Raw genomic sequence first — 19,489 nt, forward strand, 5'->3', positions numbered from 1 at the left:
AGATGCAGGAAGTGTGCAGAGCCTGGCGCCCTGCATTGTTCTCACTGCATCTCCTGCTGCGTGCAGGGCTTTGAACCCTACCCTGGCTGCCATTTTCCATCTTTGTGAGATGTTAACTGTTCAGTGCAAAGGATTAGACGCTCCATGAAGATGCTCTGATGGTCAGAATTGGCCTGGAATTGGACCCAGAGGTTCCTCTTACCCAACACTTACAAGAAGAAAAAAGGAGACCACAAGGAGTTTGCCTCAAGATGACACAGATTCAAAGTGCGGTATAATCCTAGATTAAGTATCAAGTGGTTTCCACCGATTTTATTTATTTATTTTTGAGAGAGCTCCTGTCTGCTGGTTGACTCCCCGAATGCCCACAGTAACCCCCGAGCCTGGAGACAAGAACTCAATCTGTCTCCCATGTAGATGTCAGGAACCCAATTACATGAGCCATCACTGCTGCCTCCCAGGGTCTGCATTAGCAGGAAGCTGAGCTGGGCTTCAAACCCGCGTATTCTGATACAGGACACAGGCATCTCAACAAATGACTTAACTGCTAGGCTGAATGTCCACCCCTATCTTTTTTTTTTTTTTTTTAACCATATTCACATTGCCTAACTTAAGTGAGAGCCTTGTACCAAGTTAATTTTTTGAATGTCTATGAAAAAGTAAATCAGGGTATGCCTCATGCGCTCCCATGCAGCTTTGAAGGAAAAGGAGATACAGTCAAAGGGCAGGGTCTGAGACCCCAGGAAGTTGTGAGAACCACGAGGGACAATGAAGGGTGAAGACAAGACGCCAGCAGGTGGGGTGGTGTGGTATAGTGGGTTAAGCAGCCGCTTGTAACACCAGCATCCTGTATCAGAGGGCTGGTTCAAGTTCCCACTATTCCACTCCCCCAATCCAGCTTCCTGCTAATGTATCTGGGAAGGTATTGGGCCCCTGACACCCGTGTATCAGTTCCTGGCTCCTGGCCCAGACCTGGCTGTTGCAGCCATTTAGGAGTGAACCAGCAGATGGATGACCTCTCTCTGTCTCTCCCTCTGTCACTCTTTCAAATAGATCAATAAATGAAAGAAAAAAAAAAGCAATAGAAAGAAAAAGAAGAAAGGAAAAAGAGAAAAGACATTGACAGCTGGCCCCAGTTCAGCTTTCAAAGTTGGTGGTGGGGGATGAGCAGCATTGTGTTCCTCTAATTATGTTTGGGATGCAGTGGCTTTAGCAATAACTCATGGCCACCGCTTCTGCCTGGCAGACCTCCGTCCACCTTCCAAAATAAAGAAAAGCTAGGTATCAACACTGAAGCCCACCCACCCCACCCTGCAAAACTTAGTGCCTGTTCCCATGTTCTCTTATGACCAACAGGTCAGAAGTAGCAATTCTAAGTCTTTGATGGTACCCATTTGAACAAGCTTTGGGGATCTCAGTGATGGCCTAGGCAATCTGAGTGTGCAGGCTTCACAATTCCTGTGGACTGTCACTCTCTGTCCCTTGTTAATACCATTGCTGCTATTGCCTAAGGAAAACAAGTGACTCCATTCATTCATTCATTCATTCATCAGATGTTGCTTAAAGATAGATCTTGTTAAGTGCTATACGGTTTTGCCATAGGAAATCAGTCTTTGGTGGGAAGAAAGCATTGTCATTAAAAGGGGCCAGTATTGGAGCCGGCGATGTGGTGTAGCAGGTAAAGATGCTGTTTGCAGTGCCGGCATCCCATATGGGCTTTGGTTCAAGTCCCAGCTGCTCCTCTTCTGATCCAGCTCTCTGCTATGGCCTGGGAAAGCAGCAGAAGATGGGCCAAGTCCTTGGGCCCCTGCACCCACATGGGAGACTTGAAAGAAGCTCCTGGCTCCTGGCTTCAGATCAGCGCAGCTCCAGCAATTATGGGGGAGTGAACCAGCAGATGAAAGATCTTTCGCTCACTCTCTCTCTCGATCTCTCTCTCTCTGCCTCTCCTTCTCTCTGTGTGTAACTCTGACTTTCAAATAAATAAATAAAATCTTAAAAAAAAAGTGGGGGGGGTGCATTGTTTTGGCTCAGTGTGTTAAGCCACCTCCTGCAAGGCCTACATTGCCTATGAGCACCCATTGAAGTCCCGGCTGCTTTGCTTCTGATCCGGCTTCTTGCTGGTGTGCCAGGGAAGGTAGCAGAAGACAGTTAATGTACTTGGGCCCCTGCCACCTGCATGTGAGACTTAGATGGAGTACCAGGCTCTTGGCTTCAGCCTGGCCCAGCCTTGGCTGTTGGTGGCCATTTGGAAAGAGAACCAGAAGATAGAAGATCTCTCTCTCTCTCTTTGTCTCTCTCTGTCACTCTACCTTTCAAATAAATAAATCAATCTTTGGAAGAAAAAAAGTTTGCCTTTCAAGAAAGAGTGGCCCCTTTAGTTCAAAATTTCAGACAAAACACTACACTGCTACAGTTAAGAAGCTGGGTGGAGGCTGTTGCTGTGGCATAGTTGGTTAGGCCTCCGCCTGCAGTTCTGGCTTCCCATATGGACCCCAGTTCATGTCCTGGCTGCTCTACTTCCGATCCAGCTCCCTGCTGATGGTCTGCAAAAGCAGTAGAAGTTGGGCCCCTGCACCCCATGGAAGACACGGAAGAAGCTCCTGGCTCCTGGCTTTAGATTAGCCCAGCTCTGGCTGTCGCTGCCATTTGGGGAGTGAACCAAATGGTTCCATTTGGGATGGAAGCTCTCTCTATGTGTGTGTCTATCTCTCTCTCCCTCTCTCTGTCTGTAACTCTGCCTCTCACATAAATAAATAAATCTTTAAAAAAAAAATGGGTGGTAAGCGGCTTCCTGCAATTTGGTTGGGAAATATGATGGGGAGGGAGACTCCTCACTAGGAGTGAATTCTAAAACCACCTTATTTGTATGGGCTTGTAATTTACTGTCATGGAATGCAACCTGTTTTTCAAGTTGATACTTGGATTTTTATGAAAATTTTCAGAACCCTCTGAATATTTAAATTACATGCTGCTTGGTTTTAGTCCTCTGTCTTGGTCTAGAATAAAGGATCATTGTGTTTGTTTCATCTGCAGGCAAGATTTGGTTTTAGAAATCTTCAAGCCAGGGGCCGGTGCTGTGGCATAACGCATAAAGCCGGCGCCTGCAGTGCCAGTATCCCACATGGGCACCGGTTTGAGTCCCGGCTGCTCCACTTCTGATCCAGCGCTCTGCTATGGCCTGGGAAAGCAGTAGAAGATGGCCCAAGTCCTTGGGCCCCTGCACCCACGTGGGAGACCTGGAAGAATCTCCTGGCTCCTGGATTTGAATCAGTGCAGATCTGGTGTTGCAGCAAATTGGGGAGTGAACCAGCAGATGGAAGACCCCTCTCTCTCTCTGCCTCTCCTTCTTTCTCTGTGTAACTGTGACTTTCAAGTAAAATAAATAAATCTAAAAAAAAAAAAAAATCCTCAAGCCAATAAAAAGTCAATTACCTTGTGATATTCATACAGAACAATTAATCTTCCTTTTCTGGAATGAGCCCCTTAAATACACCTGTAGAGGTAGGTGTTTGGCGCAGCAGTTCCAATGACCCTTAGGAAGCACACAGCAGCTTAATCAGTGGTGCCACAATGCCCACCCCTCTGTGACCGGTTTAGCGAAGGAAAACAGACAACAGAATTCTCTATTTCCAGTTGGAAAATGATGCTCATAAGCAGACCAAGGGGCAGGCAGTCGGCCTGAGAACCCACGGTCTGAGCAACACGTGGTCTGCAGGGAAGTGGGAGTGGCCAGGAGACTGCAGGTGCGGCCGCCTCCTCCCTACTTGATGTCCCCCGCCCTCAAGGAGCTGTGCTAGCTGGCTGCAAATGCCCAAAAGGCAGCTGAGGAGGAGGAACGAGACCAGATGCAGCTGACCTGCAAAATGGATGTTGCCCCTTTAACTGAGAGTATGTCTGCATGTGACATACACTTAGATAATTTTAAGGAAGACCAGAGCTGTTATTCTGAAGAAACCAAAATATCTGAGAGAGCAGCAGCCATAAAGTTGCTTCTGGTGGAAAGTTTCACCAAAATTGCTCTCTTTGAATTCCTGGTATGAATGCATTACAGTGCGTTTTGCTTTCTAGTTTATAAAGAATTTTCATAATGAAGATCTTGTGATAGATTAATAGATACACTGAAATGAATGGGTTAAGATAGGGCAAGTGAACTCTAAATCCTTGTCTTTCTCAGTCAACAAGCCAAAGTTTATACATGAATTTTTAAGAAATGTTGCAAGGATCTGTGTGTATTATTTTCATCTATGTGTCTCCAAGGACATAGAAGACAACAAAGCTGTTGATGTCTCTTCCTGGGTTGAGTAGAACTTGTCTCCCCAAAACTCTTGCAAGATGCTTCAACTCTGATGTCTTGATGCTAATGGTTGATAGATCGAGGGTGGACACTTGACCATCCTGGTGTCCTGAGAGATGGGTCTGGTGGGAGGTCTTTAGTCATTGGGGTGTGCCCTCCAAGGAGATTCTTTTGAGTTCAAGTGCAGTATAGCTATTCTCACTCTGTTTCCTGGCTCACCATGGGGTCGTTCCTTCCACATTCGCATGAGCATCCACCATCAGTCACTGAACTAAGGGATCACCCAGTCCTGAACTGTAATCTCCGAAGTATAAGCTGAAATAGAACTTTCCCTTCTTAGGAAGCTCCTCCTGAGTACTTTAGCGATAGTAACAAAAAGTGGACTAATACAGTCCCAAACTTTTTTATTCTGTTTGTGTGTTCACCTGTTAACTCCACATTTGCCCTGAATCTCATAGGCCTCTCAATTTGAACTTTTCCAAATCTGTTCTCTCTCTGTGGCCTGTGTGAGTGGCTCCCTAGCCAGGTTTGCAATGCAGAAGCTTCATTCTTTTTTTTTTTTTTTTTTTTTTTTTTTTTTTTTCAGAGTGGACAGTGAGAGAGACAGAGAGAAAGGTCTTCCTTTGCTGTTGGTTCACCCTCCAATGGCCGCTGCGGCCGGCGCACCGCGCTGATCCGATGGCAGGAGCCAGGTGCTTCTCCTGGTCTCCCATGCAGGTGCAGGCCCAAGGACTTGGGCCATCCTGCACTGCACTCCCAGGCCATAGCAGAGAGCTGGCCTGGAAGAGGAGCAACCGGGACAGAATCCGGCACCCCGACTAGGACTAGAACCTGGTGTGCCGGCGCCGCAAGGTGGAGGATTAGCCTAGTGAGCCGGGCGCCAGCCTAGAATCTTCATTCTTTACTTCATGCTATTCATGCGACAGTCTTCCAATATTGTGTCCCGTTCATCCTGCCTAATAGCTCTTGATCTAGCCCCTGGCTCCCCAACCAAACTGCCACAGTACTAGAGGCTATTATCAGCTCTTGCCTGGATGATCCTAACAGGATGTGCAAAGTTAGTTTCCCAAACTCCAGCCTTAGTTCTGTAGAAGCTGGGAACCACTGGCATTTTAGGTAGAAACTCCTTTCTCAAGACTAGTCCATGCCTTGCAGGATGTCAGGCAGCTCTGACCTCAACATGCTACATACCAATAACCCCTAGCCGCTGTGGTACCTAATACAGGGGCAGCCAGTACAGGAGGCGGAGTGGGGCAGCATCTCAGCCCCCAGCACTGCCTGGACTCACGTGGGAAAGTCATCACTTTCCTGCTAAGCCATGTTATTGATGTCCTAGGACAAATCCCCTACAGTTATTGTTTCTGAAGAACCCTTGTTATGTTTAGGTGTCATTTTCAAAAGGCAAACCCATCTGCTTTTCTAGGAATTAGGTAAGCACCTGAAGCTAATAGGGTTCAGTTAGAGCAAGCTCCAGTTTTAAAATTGGCCTAATTTTCAGTATTGCCTCTGTGTTCACAAATTATACCAAGTTGTTGGGATTAATAGAATAAACAAGGAAAAGCACAAGGTTAAGAATTAGGGGCCAGCGCTATGGCGTAGTAGTCTAAACCTCTGCCTAAGGCACCGGCATCCCCTGTGGATGCCGGTTTGTATCCCGATGGCTCCTCTTCCGATCCAGCTCTCTGCTATGGCCTGGGAAGGCAGTAGAAGAAGGGCCAAGTCCTTGGACCCCTGAACCCTTGTGGGAGACCTGGAAGAAGCTCCTGGTCCCTGGCTTCGGACTGGCCCAGCTCAGGTTGTTGCAGCCATTTGGGGAGTGAACAAGTGGATGAAAGATCTCTCTTTCAAATCAATCTTTCTTTTAAAAAACTCTTGACATCAACAAGCAACAGACGAGTATGCAGTATTCTAAGACAACTTCACTCCTAAATGTGGAACACTAGAAAAGCCGTGGAACTTTCCGGTAGACAACAGTGCACGTGACAATTGTCTGACAAGGTTCTGATGACACAATTCTGACGTCCAGATGTACAAAATAAAGGTGGGGAGGGGTGTGGGCATTTGGCTTAGCAGTTCAGATATCATATCCCATATCTGAATGGGTGGGTTCGAGTTTCAGCTGATTACAGTTCCAACTTCCTGTTAATGTATACACTGTTAGCAGCAGCAGGTGATGCCTCAGGTAAGTAGGTCATTGCCACCAATATGGGAGAAATGAACCAAGTCCCTGCTCCCAGCTTTGGCCTATCCACCCCTGGCTGTGGCAGAATATTTGGGCAGTGAACTAGTGGATGTAAGCTCTCTCTAGCACTGAAAAACAAAGGAGGGGGGTGATGAGGGTGCATTAAGTTGTGACAGTATCCTTTTTAAAGAAAAAACAGGCCGGTGCCTCCGCTCACTAGGCTAATCCTCCACCTGTGGCGCTGGCACCTGGGTTCTGGTCCTGGTTGGGGTGCTGGATTCTGTCCCGGTTGCTCCTCTTCCAGTCCAGCTCTCTGTTGTGGCCTGGAAGGGCAGTGGAGGATGGCCCACGTCCTTGGGCCCTGCACCTGCATGAGACCAGGAGGAAGCACCTGGCTCCTGGCTTTGGATCGGCGTAGCTCCAGCCATAGCGGCCATTTGTGGGGTGAACCAACGGAAAGAAGATCTTTCGGTCTGTCTCTCTAACTGCCTAACTCTACCTGTCCAAAAAGAAAAAGAAAAGTGTTTGCCATTATGGTATCCTCATGTCCTGAATGACTTAGCCCAGCCCCATGATGCCACTTAAAAGTTGTAGCTTTCTCATCTCATATGTGGAAGAGGGCACAGATTGTTTTCCTAATTCCAAATACAGAGACTGGAGGCAGTGAGAGATTTGGTAGTGAGGAGAAGCTTGCATCAGATGCTCAAGAATCCCAATAGAGAGAGAGTTTTGGATTTGGATTTCCGTGATACTGGTTTTATGTTCAGGTCCCAACCTCTTACCATGTGCGGATCCCTGGACCGTGTCCTATTCTTAGACAAAGGGGGTCTAACTTTCACTCTGGCTATTGCTCGCCATTTCGGAGGGGGTTTCTGTGATGATCCAAAACTTGTATATAAAACTGTATTTGGGGGATTCAGAGGTCAGCCACAGACCCCAGGTTCTATTAAAGGGGCCTGGGAACCAAAAGGCTAAAAACCACTTGCAAAGACTTTAGTGTATCCACACTTATCTCATTTATAAATCTTCACTTCAAACTCCCAGGACTCTGTGGACCGCCTCACAAAGGCTGGCTTAGAGTTGAAGATAAAACATGTGTGATGAATCCAGGTGAAATTACAGAAAGAAGAGCCATGGCATTTAATTAGATTGCATTTTATTTAGAGAAATGAAAATGTGCCCCCAAACAAAACTAGGAATCAAAAATTGTCTGGCACTAGAGGTAACTGCTAAGCTTGAAGCTTATACTGAAAGCTAAAATTCCAAGCCCTTGACTATCTTTAGCTCCAAACATCAAAAGAAAATATCAGAACAATATCTATATACAGAGAGAGGCAACACATGGGAACCATAAACAAAGTCACCTGAGGAGGAACATTTAATATTCCTCAATTACAAGAAGCAAAAGAGTTTACAAGTCTTGCATTGCCCTTAATTGTACATGGTTCCACAGTGATGCCAAAAATAGCAAAATTGAGGCACTTGCTTCAATGTCTGCAGTTGACACTTGATTATGATGCTCATCAATTAACAGCTTTAGAATTACAAAACAGGACTGTATTTCATGCTGCTGTTGGTGTTCCATGTACTAATGAAACAATGGACCCAGATGGAGAGCTTGCACAGAAGCAATTCACGACACACTCAGATATTGAGAACACCACAGAAAAGCCGATGTGGAGACCAGAAGCATCTGGCTTAATGTGGCAAGGAAATGTAACTTCACAAGGGTTGAATCTGTCGCAAACAGTACAATGTGTCTTCTCACCAGAGACAAAGTTAATCAATATGAATCCCTTATAAACTGCCAGCATCTCCAGTATTTTTCAGTTGATCTTCAAAAATTGACTTTAGCACTTGTTAAAGTCTCAGTTGGCGAAAAAAAAAGTGTTCTAATTTGGAGATTTTTAACATTGAATATTCAAACACAAGTGGCTATGATATACATATGAAAATAACTCCTAGGAAGGTATTAAATGTTTTCTGACTACAAGCCCATACACAGGTATGATGAGGTGTCTTACTAATAGAGCCAATTATTATGTGGTTGGGTTTGCTAACTTAGGGAAACTACTTATAACTGAAATGTTATGCTTTAAAGATCATCAATTGACAGTCAAAATTTTAATTTTCAACTTTGAGCGATGAGTTTGAGTAAAACTTAAGCACATATGTCAGACCCATCGTATCTGTGAAAAAGTGGAACTTCACACATGTAGATGGATGACAAACTGTTCTTTATGTGACAATTGTCTGACAAAGTGCTTTATGTGTCAGCATGACTCATTGATTTTTGACATTTAAAAAAAATTTCCCAAGATGATCATTTAGATAGGGATTTTCACTATTAAACCCTTGTTTCTAGAGACATTTGTCATTGTTAGAAACCAAAAATACTTGTATTAATGCAGCAAAATGACTCAAGAATTACCAGATGGTAGAATTATATCAGCAACGCCAGTCTGAAAAGCTACTGGTTCATTTCAACAGAAACTTCTGTGCCTCCACTGCCTCTGAGACATTCAGCTCAAACCAGCGCAAAGTGAGTCTTCCTGTGGTTGACTGTACTAGAAACTTCCGGCTTATCTCGTCATTATAATCTTCATCTCATCATTGCGCTCATCTTACCATCCTAACACACTAAACATACTCCCAGGCTTCCTAGTATCTAATAAACCAGAAAAGCTAAGTGAAACAAATATTTTATTTAAACCAGTTGTCAAATGACAATTTATCCAAATGAACATAATAATGCAACATTGTTCTTAAAGAAGGAGTACAATTATGGCACAGACACAATCCAGTATCTATCAAAATACCATTTATAAAGAACTTGACTTATTCCTCTCTGTGTGTGAATGTGGCCCAGCACGTGAGAGTTTTAAAACCAAAAGCTTACAATCAGTTCTTTTCTTCACCACATGAAAAACATCTCACGACTCTGCCTTAGGAATTCAGCCCACTCATCTGTCCGAACAGCCATTACAATTAGGAGAAAAGATGTTAATCCACCACTGAAAAAAGTTTCTTTCCAAATTCTGCTGGACTAGAAAGAAAAATTTCACAGTAACAATGCGACATTCTGCACACTTCAAAATGCTTTTTATTTTTAGCCCACTGTGCATAATAGGAAAGTGACCAATTTCAGAGTATTACTAAGCATAGATCTAATAATCAATAGTGGATTTTTTTAAAATAAGAATTGCACCTGCCGATCAGGAATGTTACTTGTAGGAAGCTCTGTTTTTCACATGTTATAATTGAGGCTCGAAGCTTTCCGAGGTTTCACTATGGGTGCATGCCCCATCACCTACTGGGTGGTAGAAAAGGCTTGTACTGTCCTGCACATTTCCTTAAACGTTAAGAAAAAAAAATATACACTAGATACAGAAGGAGGGTTACATAAAACATACACGCACACAAAGAATGATACTCCAGTTTGAGAAGCAGAACTAGGTATTGCCAACTCCAGTTCCAGGTTAGGAATTCAGGACCTTAAATCAGAAACATTATATGGTATCAAGGTAAAATAACAGGAGGGTCTTGAAAAAAGGAAATGTTAAAAGGCTGGAGCTCCTGATGCGGCCTCAGGATTGTCGCGGGCTCTCCCGAAGCGAGAGCAGAGGATGGGCTGCTCTCCCAGCTCGCTGTCTCCAACACTGGTCTTGAGTCTCAGTAGCAGCAGCACTCCTTTTCTTCCACCAGCCGTCTTCACAGTCTGCTCTTGCGAGTACACACCGAGCTTAGCTGTAGAAGGAAGAACCACAGTAAATCAATCTCTTTTTCCTCTCTTTTCTCCAAAGAGTAGTTGGGAAAGTAGACTGCATCAGGTGGGAACCCTAACAATACCATAGTTTAACTCTGCTAAAATGAAAAAAGATGGGGCAGGTATTTGGCACAGCAGTGAAGACGCCAGTTGGGGCACCTGCATCCCATCTTGGAGAGCCTGGGATCAAGTCCTCACTTTGCTTCTGATTCCAGCTTCCTGATAATGTGCACCCTAGGAGGCAGCAGATGATGGCTCAAGTGCTTGGACTTCTGCCACCCTCATGGGAGGCCTGGATGGAGGTCCAGTATCCTGGCTTCAGCCTGGCCCAGACCTGGCTATAGCTGGCAAATGGGGAAAGAAGCAGCAGATGGGAGGTCTCTCTGGCTTTCAAATAAAAAATGAAAATACATTAAAAATCAAAAGCAAACTGTGTGACAACATTTCTAAAAAAGATTTATTTTTTTTAGTTGTAAGGCAGGGTTAAAGAGAGACCTTCCATCTGCTGGTTCACTCCCCAAATGGTTGCAAAGGCCAACACCAGGCCAGGCTGAAGCCAGGAGCTTCATCCCACTCTTCCTTGTCAGTATAACGGTCCAAGTACTTGGGCCATCTTCCACTGCTTTCCTAGGCACATTAGCAAAGAGTTGGATCAGGAGCAGGACCCATATGGGATGTCAGCATTGCAGGCAGAGGTTTAACCCCCCTTGCCACAATGCCAGCCCCATGATCTAACATTTAAAGATGAAACATGATAAAAGCCCATATTGTTTTATGCTGCGCTACTACAAAACTAATGGCTGCAGTAGCACAGTCATGGTCACCATGTTCACTGAAAAATTTTAAAAAATGCTTGCTTATACTGCTGGTGAAAAAAAAATTCACCATTCCTCTTCCTGCAAAGAAATATAAGTGAAATTTCAAGCAGTCTGACAGAAACCTACTTTTGGCTCCTACATTAAAACAATAACAACAACAAAACTCAACAAACAAGCTAGTTGGTACAGTGCTGAGTGAACAACACCTCCCCCTAGACATGCCCCTTTATTTTCTTGGAAAGCAGTCACATGAGGTGGGAAAAAAAAAAAAAAAAAAAAAAAAAAAAAAAAAAAAAAACCACGGCACCTTTATTTCCATATCAATGATCCCAAATGAAATTTCTGAAAGGAACAAAAGCCATCCTGGGGCCGGCACTATGGTGCAGGGGGTTAAAGCCCCAGCCAGCAGTGCCAATATCCCATATGGGCGCCGGTTCGAGTCCCGACTGCTCCTCTTCTGATCCAGCTCTCTGATGGCCTGGAAAAGCAGTAGAAGATGGCCAAAATCCTTGAGCCCCAGCACCCGCATGTGAGACCCGGAAAAGCTCCTGGCTCCTGGCTTCAGATCAGATCAGCTCTGGCTGTGGTCATCTGAAGAGGTAACCAACAGAATGGAAGACCTCTCTCTCTCTCTCTCTCTGACTCTACCTCTCTCTGTAACTGTCTTTCAAATAAATAAAATAATTCTTTAAAAAAAACAAAAGCCATCCTAGATCTTTGACTCCAGTCAATAGTTATTTCCCAAACTGAAGGCTCTCTATAAAATCATAATTATTTGAACTCCCAATTTCTTTCTCTCTCTTTTTTTTTTTTTTTTTTTTTTTTTTGACAGGCAGAGTGGATAGTGAGAGGGAGAGACAGAGAGAGAAAGGTCTTCCTTTGCCGTTGGCCGGTGCACCATGCCGATCCGAAGCCAGGAGCCAGGTGCCTCTCCTGGTCTCCCATGTGGGTGCAGGGTCCAAGCACTTGGGCCTTCCTCCACTGCACCCCCGGGCCACAGCAGAGAGCTGGCCTGGAAGACGAGCAACTGGGAAAGAATCCGGCACCCTGACCAGGACTAGAACCTGGTGTGCCAGCGCCGCAGGTGGAGGATTAGCCTATGAGCCGTGGCGCCAGCCCCCAATTTCTTTATAACAAATTTGCTATTTAAAGATTTGAAAGAAGAAAAATTATTTTAGGAGAAAATGAAGCTTACTTACACGATGTTCTGGGCTTCTGCAAGTTCGGACTTTGCTGGCTCTATCTCCTGTTTCTGTGTCTCCTCCTGCATTTGGGTTTTAATCTCCTTGTCTGACTCACTATGCACTCTTCCTTCCTGAAACTCTACTTCCTGGGTGCCTTCCATCTCTTTGAGTTTTGGTCCATTTGTATCCGAGGACTCTTTGGTTAAGCCTTCTGCGGCATCTGTGTGTGCCACGGCTGAGCTCTGGTTCTCTGGGTCACAGACAGCATCACCTTTTTCGCCTTCTTTGGACTCCAGTTGCGACTTCTCTGTTCTTTCTCCTAACATAGCTTGACCCTCTTCTTTTGGTACAGACAGTGCTGTGGTGCTGCCCTCCTCGTCCTTGGATGTGAGAATCTCCTCTTCAAGCTGCTGGTCACTGACACTGGAACTGTCTACCTCACCGGTCAGGATGGTCTCTGAAGCTGCACTGGCAACTCTGCAGGGATCTGCATGCACCTGTCCCACTGCACTGAGCTCTGACTCCTCTGCAGCTTCAAGAACAAGTGTTTCTTCCTGTGCACACACCTGATGGTCACTGCCTGCCTTCTCTGGTTTCTGTCCAGCTGCCTGGCTGTCAACTGTCACCTGGTGCACCTCTGTCTGCAAGTCAGATGTCAACATATCAGTGACTGTGTCTTCTGTGCGTACAAACTGGTCCACAGCTGTCTGAATGATGTTTTGGACAAGTTTACTGCTCTCACTCTCAAGTTCCAAAATCTCATTTTCAGCCTTCACCCCTTCCTCTTGCGCTGCACTCACTTTGACATCCTCACAAGCCACCTGCTCACCATCTTCCTCTGATGTCCACTTCTGTGATGTGGTTTTGTCTCCTTCTGGCTCAGAACTTACATCTTCTTCAGTACCAGCACCTGCCATCACTGGTATCGACTCTGCCTGAGCATCAGGCACTGGGGACACAGCATCTTCTCCTGGCTGAGTCATCAAGTCATCTTTTTCAGAGGATTTCTCTTCTGGTACTAAATGTGCACCTGCAGACACCAAAGTCTCACCTGTTTCTAAAATCTTGACAGTTTCTCCTAAGACCTTCTCCTCCACTGCTACAGCTGTAAGAGGTAATGATGCCTCAGAGCTTTGAACTTGAACTTCTACACATCCTACCTCCTCTTGCTCTAGGCAAGCAGGACTTTCTTCTAAACTCACTTCCTTTTCTGTGTCTGTGACGGTCACATCATCTGTCTGAACCAGCTGCTTGGAGAGCTCTGTGGACGTAGGAATAGTTGTTTTTTGGTCAAGTCTCTCTTCACTCACCTGGGTTGGCTTTGCTTCACTTTCCTCACTTTCTACTTCAAATTTCATCTCTCTCCCCTCTGGACTTGGAAGAGACTTAGCATGACCCTTGAGTTCAAGATTAGCATCATTTGGACACTCTGCTTCTTTAACTACTTCTTCTTTGAAGGGGACTTCTGTTGCCTTTTCCTGCCCAACTGTTACATCTATGTCTGCAGACACCTCACTTCCTTTGTCTTTCATTTCATCAGCAAACTGGCAGGCCTCTTGTGTTGCCTCAGTCTCGGACAGAATGGGTGCAGTTTCCACTGATGGTTCTTCTTCTGAATGTTCTAGAACTTCTTCCATTTTTGTTTGTTCTTTATTTTCTTCCTGGGACTGAAGAGTAGATGGTACCGGAGGGCTCTCTTTCGGTACAGACTCGGCCTCTGCTTCTATGATCTGTGATTGGGTGCCAGTTGCGACCTCATGGAGCTCCATGACCTCAACCTGCTGTATTGTATCTAGAGTTTCAGAATCCGCCACAGGGGTGCTTCCATTCGTCTCACTGTCTGTAAGGGTTTCAGTGGGGTCAGGGGGAACAGCCTGCTCCACTATAATTTCCTGGGTTTTTTCCTCAGCTAAGGTTTCAGCTTGGCAAGTGCTTCTAAGCAGCTCACTAGACCCTATACTCTCTATGACTTGAGGACCTTCTCCAAAGCTTTCAGTGGTGGTCTGCACAATCACCTCTTCATGCATAAAATGACCTGTTGTAGTTTCTTGTATGTGTCCTTCCAAGTCTACATGTATCTCTTCCTTCAGATCCACCTCCACAGAGTCCTCCTCTGCTTCTTCCACCTTCTCTAGTGCTTTCGATGCTACTTTCTGCAAGGTGGGAACTGTGTCCTCTGGGCCACTGGTGTCTGGCAGCTGTGATTCCTCTTTCACTTTTTCTGCAACTGCTCGTAGAACTGCATGAGTCCGCCTCTCTTGATCTTCTATGTCCAGCCCGGCACCTTCTACCTCCTGAACAGGGGTGGCTTCCTCTGTGGTGTTGGGGGAGTCAGTCAGTTGGGAAACTGCCGACACCATTTCAGTGGTCTCTTCAGCACCAGATGCTTCGGTGGTTTCTTCGGCAGCAAACACCTCAGCAGTTTCCACTGCCACCACAGCTCCCGGAGTTAATTCCCTGGCACCAACCACTGTGTCATCGCAGGCATCTGGACTCTCTGGTACAGCTTTGGGAACCTCAGGGCCTTCTTCTGCAGTGACTTCTTTTTCCAACTCCTCCCCCATGGGTGCTGTGGCTTCCTCTTCTGCTGGTTCAAGAGGTCCTGTCACTGAAGTGGATATCCAAGAAGGAGATCTTTCTTCCACGCTAGTAACCATTATTGTATGAACCTGACTCTTACTGAGCTCCTGGGACACGGCAACAGCCATTGGCTCAGCCTTCTCTGGGCTTGTCTGGGCTTGCTGTGCTTCCATTTTCTCCCTTTCCACGGCATCGTATTCAGACAGAGGCACAACGGCTGGGACATCAGGGTCATCTTCGTTGGCGTCTGCTGGCCCTGCATCTTCAGCAGTAGCCTGTTCATGTTTCCCATCTGGCCTTTTCTTTCTTCGTCCAGGAATAAATTTCTTAATCGAAACCCAAGATTCTTCTTTCCCAGGTTCAACATCTGAGACTGAATGTTCTGGAGCAGAGTCCTCATTTTTCTCTTCCATTTTTGTCTTCGATTTTTTCCTGGCGGTGACTAATCTTTTAAATGACTCCCAGGTGGAAACGCCCTCCCCTTCAGAGGGGCTTCCAGCTGGCTCAGGCGAGGAGCTCCCTGGCCCTTGATCACGTTCTTGGGAACCCGTGAGGATGGCATCTGACCCTGCTTCTTTGTCTTTCCCGGCCTCCTCTGCTTTCTGGCCGTCTCCACCCGTCGTTTTGGGTCCCCCTTCCTCATCAGAAGACGATGCTTTTCTTGCTCTTTTCTTGGACGATCCCACACAAATTAAAGCTTCCCAAGAGACTGACGTGTCCACCTTGCGCTTGGGCTCTTCCGGCTTGGGCTCCTCGCCTGTTGCCCTGACTTCTTGAATTTCGGAGGCCGCGCTTTCTGTGGAAGACAAGGTGGCGCTCTTGACCTTGTCCAGCTCGTCTTCTTTGTCACTTTCGGAAGGCCTCCGGACGCGTTTCTTGGGCGTCACCATCTTTTTGAAGGAAGCCCAGGGAGTAACACCTTCTCTCTTCTTCTCTCCGTCGGAAACGGCTCCTTCTTCAGCGTCCCCTTCCTGGTGTCCTTCCGCCATCCCTTTCTCCACACAAATGATCTCCTCCGGCTCGTCGGGCGAGGAAGCAGAGCTCTCGCCCCGCTGCTCGTCGGCACTATCCGGGGACTCCGCGGGAGCCTGGCTGTGTTCCCCCGACTCTTCGTCTCCCGCCCGCTTCCCTTTCTGTCGCTTTCCGGAGAGCTTCTTCAAGCCAGTGCTGGTAAACAGCTTCTTCAGAGGGCTCCCTTGCACCTTGGCCCTCTCCTGGGCGGACAGCGCGTCCGCCTCGCTGAGGATGCCCTCGGGGGGCTTTGCGAGCACTTTCTCCTCAGGACTGGGTTCCGGCGGCTGGGTCTGGTCCGCGCCAGGAACCAACGCTTCTGCGGGCTCCTCAGCAGCTTCGGCGTCGTCGGGTCCGGCGCTCGTCTCGGGCGATTTTGCAGGCGGCAAGGCCTCTGCGGCCTCTGGCTGGCGCTCGGCCTCTGGCTCCTCCGGCGGCCTCTCCACGCTGCTGACGTGGACTTCGGCGACGACCTCCTGGAAGACTTCGTCTTTCTCATCGAACACCTCCGTGGCCAGCGGAGCGGCTCTCTCGCCGCGCTCGTCCAGGGGCAGCTCGACCTTCTCGTACTCGGCCGACAGCCTCGCCTCAGCCGCGCTTCCGGCGGCGTCCGGCTCCTGGGCGGGCGGCTGCTCCTGCTCGCAGGCCGGCGACGCTTTCTCAGCGCCGCCTTCCATGTGTCCGTTCTCCTGTGCGTCTCCCTTTTCCGGCTCTTGGTCCTTTTTCTTCTCGGCGGCCTCCGGCTCCTCGTCCTTGGGCTTCCTGAAGCTGGTCTTCTTGCGCCAGCCGGCCCAGCCTTGAGTGAAGAATTTCCTGAAGGGTGATGCTGTCTCGCTGGCCACGGGGCTGCTGGGAGACTCCGGGGACTTGGTGGGCTCTTTCTCTCGCTTGTCCTCTCCTTCTTCATCTCTGCCCTCCTCCGCCACTGGGCCAGCCTCGGCGGGAAGCGAAGTGCCCGTGTCGCTCTGCTCCTGCACCGGGCCGTCCTCCGGCTTCTCCGTGGACTGCTTCAGTTCGCTCTCTTTGGACGCTGCTTCCCCAGTCTCGCCGCTGGGCTCCTGGTGGTCGCCAGCCCCAATGGACCCTCCTGCGCCATCCCCTTCGTCTTTTTTGACAGTGATCAGCTGGACGGTGTCAGACTTCTCGGTCTTATCCTTTTTCACGGTGAATTTGAAGCCGACGAACTTGAACACTTTCTTAAAGCCAACATCGTTAGCCTGGGACTCAGCAGGCTGAGCTAGCTCTTCCAGATTGCTCTCTGAAGAAGGGATCTGTTCAATGATCTCAGGCATGTCCTCCTGCCCATCCTTGGTGATGTCTCCAACAACCGCCGAGTCTGCAGCCATTTCTTTAGCCGAGTCTCTCTCACTCACATCTTCAGACTCTCTCTGTCCAACTGTTAACAAGTGGGAGGGCGGAGAGAAGGGGAAAAAGGATTACGACTCAAGAAAATCAAACGTTTTAAATCATCCATCAAGACGCTCATTAATGTCAGGAAAGGGTCTTAGAGATAGCTATTACTCTTAACAGATTGGGTCATGTCTGCTTCTTCCAGGTTCCAGGGTACCACCTCTGGTCTTTCTGTTCCCTGTCAAAGGGAATGTAAACAGACTCAACTAGCAAAACATTAGGCGCCACGATCTGGCACAGTAGTTGAGCTCCCACTTGACACATACCTGCATCCCATATCAGGTGCCTGGGTTTGAGTCCCCAACTCTGTTTCTGACTCCAGGGCCCTGCTCACCTGCACCCTGAGAGGCAACAGGTGATGGCTCAAGTGCTTGGTTCCCTGCCACCCATGTGAGAAACCTTAGAGTTCTGGGATCCCAGCTTCCACCTGGTCTAGCCCTGGCTATTGTAGGCATTTGATAACTGAACCTGCACATGGCAGATTCTGTCAGTTTTTCAAATAAAAGTTAAAAGTTACACATAAGGAGGCAAACTTCACTAAGAGTGATCAGGTGATCAACCAGACAGCATTATCTTCTGTTACAAGGTAAAACGGAATCACATTTCATACCCCAGATTTCAAAATAGAATCTATCAAGTCTGAGAGATATAGGAAAATCTATATATTATATAAATATATTTATGAAATATCTCTCTATATTGGGTTAGATGAGTAAGCTAAATAGCAGCACAATGCTAAAGGAACTGAACTCCTTGGAAATACTCCAGGCGGGCTCATAGAAAGTATGAGGAACATTTTATTGTGACAGAAAGGAAATGTTCACTAACCATCAGGGAAATGCAAATCAAAACCACAATGAGATGTCACCTCACCCTGTCAGAATGGCTATTATACAAAAGACAGCAACAAACGCTGGTGAGGATGTGGATGTGGAGAAAGGAGAACTCTTATACACCATTGTTAAGAATATAAATTAGTGCAGCCACTGTGAAAACAGTATGGAGATTCCTTTTTTTTTTTTTTTTAAAGATTTTTTGTTTGTTTATTTGAGCGGTAGAGTTACAGACAGTGAGAGGGAGAGACAGAGAGAGAGGTCTTCCATCTGCTGGTTCACTCCCCAAATGGCCACAATGGCTGGAGCTGTGCCGATCTGAAGCCAGGAGCCAGGAGCTTTATCTGGGTCTCCTATGTGGGTGCCCAAGGACTTGGGCCATCCTCCACTGCTTTCCCAGGCCATAGCAGAGAGCTGGATCGGAAGTGGAGCTGGATCTATTTTATGGGAGCAGTGAATTCTAGTATATGCTATTCATTGTATTTTTTAAAGTTAAATTTTATATATTTTTTGGAAAAGGTAACAAATACACAGTACAAAATGACACACTGACACACCGCCCACACCCTACCCAGTCTTCCACCCTAGAGGCACTGCTAAGCATCTTGTGTCTGTTTCCAGAAACATTCCATGTATTTTACAAACCTAAAGGACTGGCACCCATAAGGGATGCCGGCACCGCAGGCGGAGGATTAACCTACTGTACCACAGTGCCAGCCCCTGGCTATTTCTTTAAAAACTAGAAACAGAATTTCCCTGTGATCCAGCAATCCCACTGCTGGGTATATATCCAAAAGACATGAACTCACTGTATCAAAGAGTTATCTGCTCCACTATGTTTATAGCAGCGTTGTTCACAACAGCCAAAATATGGAATCAAGCAAGGCGTCCATCATCAGATGAATGGATAAAGAAAATATGGTGTGGGGTGTATGTGTGTGTGTGTGTGTGTGCGCGCGCTAATATTTTCCACTATAAAACAAAATGAAATTCTATCATTTGCAGCAAAATGGTAGGAACTGAAGAACATCATGTTGCCCAAAATAAGCTAGACACAGAAAGATAAATGCCACATATTCTTCCTTCTATGTGGGAACTAAATTTTTTTTAATTTCAAAAAAGCAAATGCCCATGTGTGTCAATTTTGCTATAAATACAGTGTTTTCTCAAACTTTGGTTTGTTTTTATTTATTTAATATTTATTTATTTATTTGAAAGAGTTAGAGAGAGAGAGAGAGAGAGAGATTCCATCCACTGGTTCACTCCTCAAAAGTGGCCAGCCACCGTAGGGAACCAAACAATCATCCATTGCTTTTCTCAGGCCATTAACAGGGAGCTGGATTGGAAGTAGAGCAGCTGGGCATGAACTGACACCCATATGGGATGCCAGCATTGCCAAAGGTAACGT

At 46.7% G+C, this 19,489-nt stretch overlaps 1 protein-coding gene across 5 annotated transcripts in view; it reads right to left on the reverse strand.

Moving 5' to 3' along the window:
- Nucleotides 1-9,165: 9,165 nt before the first annotated feature.
- AKAP12 (A-kinase anchoring protein 12) overlaps nucleotides 9,166-19,489 on the reverse strand; it is a 113,455-nt gene continuing 103,131 nt past the window's right edge. For all 5 annotated transcript variants that reach the window (XM_008263684.4, XM_070073414.1, XM_051854237.2 and 2 more), the window contains 2 exons: nucleotides 12,263-17,234; nucleotides 9,166-10,226 (listed from right to left, as the gene is read on the reverse strand). In XM_008263684.4, the coding sequence (XP_008261906.3) occupies nucleotides 10,223-10,226; nucleotides 12,263-17,234 (4,976 nt within the window). In that variant the 3' untranslated portion in view covers nucleotides 9,166-10,222. The remainder of the gene's footprint in view (nucleotides 10,227-12,262; nucleotides 17,235-19,489) is intronic.

Source organism: Oryctolagus cuniculus, chromosome 5 (genome assembly GCF_964237555.1).
Source record: "Oryctolagus cuniculus chromosome 5, mOryCun1.1, whole genome shotgun sequence".
NCBI classification, from domain to species: domain Eukaryota; kingdom Metazoa; phylum Chordata; class Mammalia; order Lagomorpha; family Leporidae; genus Oryctolagus; species Oryctolagus cuniculus.